Below are 2,685 nucleotides of genomic sequence, written 5' to 3' on the forward strand. Positions count from 1 at the left end.
AAAGAAAGAAAAAGAAACCTGACATTTCGTCTAGCACTAAAATTCTACAAATCTAAGGTTACAAAAATCCCCAAAGCCCGGCCAAAAATACCCGTCTCCTCTCTGCTAAAGGATGGTTTATAACAGAATGGTTTACAGCCTGTTTCCCTTCATTCCACACAGACAGGTGGGTGTTCCCAGAAGACCCAGGCAGTTGTGAGGCAGAAAGGGGTAGACAAGGGCCTTCCCCAGAGCGAGTGGAAGCCAAACTTTTGGGGAAAAAACCTCGGTGCGGTGCGTGTAGGTGGAAAGCACCTATAATCTTATGACTGTCAGGATTTAAAAGATGGTTAGGCAGCTCTGAGAAGCTCTGTGGCGATCCCAGTAGCAGGGTCACCGCTAAGTAATCAGAGAGAAAGTGGGAGCAGGAGGAGAGAGGCGGTTGCCGCTGCTGTGGGGGTGGGATGAGGGTAGGGTGTGGGGGGGGAGGGGGCCGAGTGGCACCCCAGCCTAAGCCACTCACCACGAGCGGGATGGAGCAGATGAGCACCACCAGGGAGGTGGCAATAAGCAAGATGACCATCTGGATCTCTGCGCCTGCGATGCGGCGGAAGCTCCGGCGGCGGCGAAAGTCGCTGAAGCGCGGCACTGCTGGGGAGGCACTGGCGTGGCCCCGACAGGCAGAGGCCAGCGCGGCGGCGGCGACCGCATGGTGCTGCTCGGTGCCCAGCGAGGTGCGGCGCATGAACTGGCGGTGCATGCGGAGTAGCGCACCGCACACCAGCACGTTGCAGAGCACGGTGGCGAGGATGAGGAAGGAGCTGAAACCCGCGTACATGTAAGAGAAGGCGGCGTACGCTGTCACGTTGGTGGTCCAGTCGATGAAGCACCAGGTGTCCGGGTACTGCGGGCGCGAGCGGCCAAGGCCCATGTTGGGTAGCGCGCAGAAGAGCACGTTGGATGCATAGACGGCGAAGAGAGTGAGGCCGGCCAGGCGCTTGTCCACGTAGTGACTGTAGAAGTAGGCGTGGTTGATGGCCAGGTAGCGCTCGATACTCATGGCACAGATGATGCTGAGGCCGGACAGCCCGAAGAAAAGCAGGATAAAGGTGCTGTAGTCGCACAGCGCCTGTCCGCCAGGCCACTGGCCCTTCATGTAGGTGGCGATGGTCACCGGGCTCACCAGCAAGGTGCCCAGCAGGTCGGTGACAGCCAGCCCGCACACCAACGTGTAGAAGGTCGTCTCCTTCTGCTCCTTGCGAGACTTGCACAGTACCACGATGGCCACCAGGTTGCCCACCACCCCAAAAATGAACATCACCGCTGGGATGGTGACTGGGCTGTTCAGCCGGTCCGTGGCAAAGGAGGCGGATGTATTGACCCCAGCTGCGGACATGGCGCTGGCCCCCGACACGCAGCCTTTGAGTGCAAGCCTCGGTCTAGAGATGGCGAAAAAGGGGGAAAGCAGTGAGCAGAAATTATCATTTGCAAACTTAGTCCCAAGCCCAGAGCAATATGCTGACGAGACAGGGGGATTTTCTCGATGGTAGCCTCTAACTCTGGCTACCTAAATCCCCGGGCTCCCGATACGTCTTACAAGGCACACCACTCTACTGACATTAATATTTATAAAGCTGATAACTGTCCTTCCCTTCTTCCACCCATCGGGTTCATTCCCCTGCCGAGATGAGTAGGACCCGTCTCAAGGGAAAAGATACTTGCTAGTGTTATTCCCGACACAATCTGAGTCGACAAAATGCTCTCTGAAAACAAGCTATGGAGGGGGATTCGCAAGGCAAGCGCGTCCTCGCCTCTGCAGTGCGCCCGCCCTCCGGGGCCGTCCAAGGGTGACGGCCCCATCCTACCTGTGGTGGCTGCAGGGGGCACCAGGGTCCGGCCTCAGAGGTCCCAGACCCGCCTCCAACCTGTGCGTAGCCTCGATCCGCTCAGGGTAGAACTTGCTGAGCTTTTGGGTTCTTGTCCAGGCGGATGCCAATTTTCCGGCTCTGGGGTCAGAGAGGCCAGTTTCCAGAGATGTGGAGAGCGAGATGGGCAGCGTGCAGGACACTGCAGGCTGACGCTGGGCTGTTCTCCGACTTTCCCCCGACTTCCAGGGCGAGCCCAGAGCCGCGGGGTGGCGGGTCTGGTCCCGGGTGCTGCGCTCAGGTGTGCGCCCGCGCAGGCGGAGCGCAGGGCGGGGACCCGGCTTCGAATGAGCTGCGGCTACCGGGGCTGGCGGCAGCCGCTGGGGCCGCTCCTGGTGCCCTGGGGGCGGCTCGGGGCCCACTCAGTCCGGGGCTCTGACCTGGAGCTGTTCATCTTCCTCCCTAGCTGCTGGCTTCCCAGCTCCGCTCTCGTCCTGCCAGCCTCTGTACAAACTTTTCTCCTCCTTCAAGTTTCCCTGAAGGAGGCGGGGACGCAGCGCGAGCGGCCCGGGCGTCCATTGGCTGAGGCGAAGGAGGCGGGGCCTGTGATCTGCGGGGCGGGGCCTTTGCTGGGCGGGGCCTGCACTTTGCCGGGCGCTGCAGGCAGCGGCTCTAGGACCTGTGCCCTCCGAGCGCAGTGGGCGGTGGAGCGGAGATCTGGGTGCCTGGGCGCCTCCCCTTGAGCATTTGCAGCCCTGCTGGAGTGGGATCAGCGCAGAAGCTAGCGTCTCGTCCCCGTCACTTTCCTGCCTCCCCAAGCCGGCCGTTTTTCACATCTGCC

At 60.7% G+C, this 2,685-nt stretch overlaps 1 protein-coding gene across 1 annotated transcript in view; it reads right to left on the reverse strand.

Moving 5' to 3' along the window:
• Ptger4 (prostaglandin E receptor 4) overlaps window positions 1-1,925 on the reverse strand; it is a 12,805-nt gene extending 10,880 nt beyond the window's left edge. Inside the window, exons 1-2 of the mRNA XM_004641805.2 lie at window positions 1,845-1,925; window positions 503-1,418 (exon numbers count right to left, since the gene is read on the reverse strand). Of these exons, the coding sequence (XP_004641862.1) occupies window positions 503-1,375 (873 nt within the window). The 5' untranslated portion in view covers window positions 1,376-1,418; window positions 1,845-1,925. The remainder of the gene's footprint in view (window positions 1-502; window positions 1,419-1,844) is intronic.
• Window positions 1,926-2,685: the final 760 nt, after the last annotated feature.

This window comes from Octodon degus, unplaced genomic scaffold, assembly GCF_000260255.1.
Source record: "Octodon degus isolate 3935 unplaced genomic scaffold, OctDeg1.0 scaffold00142, whole genome shotgun sequence".
In the NCBI taxonomy this organism is placed as follows: Eukaryota; Metazoa; Chordata; class Mammalia; order Rodentia; family Octodontidae; genus Octodon; species Octodon degus.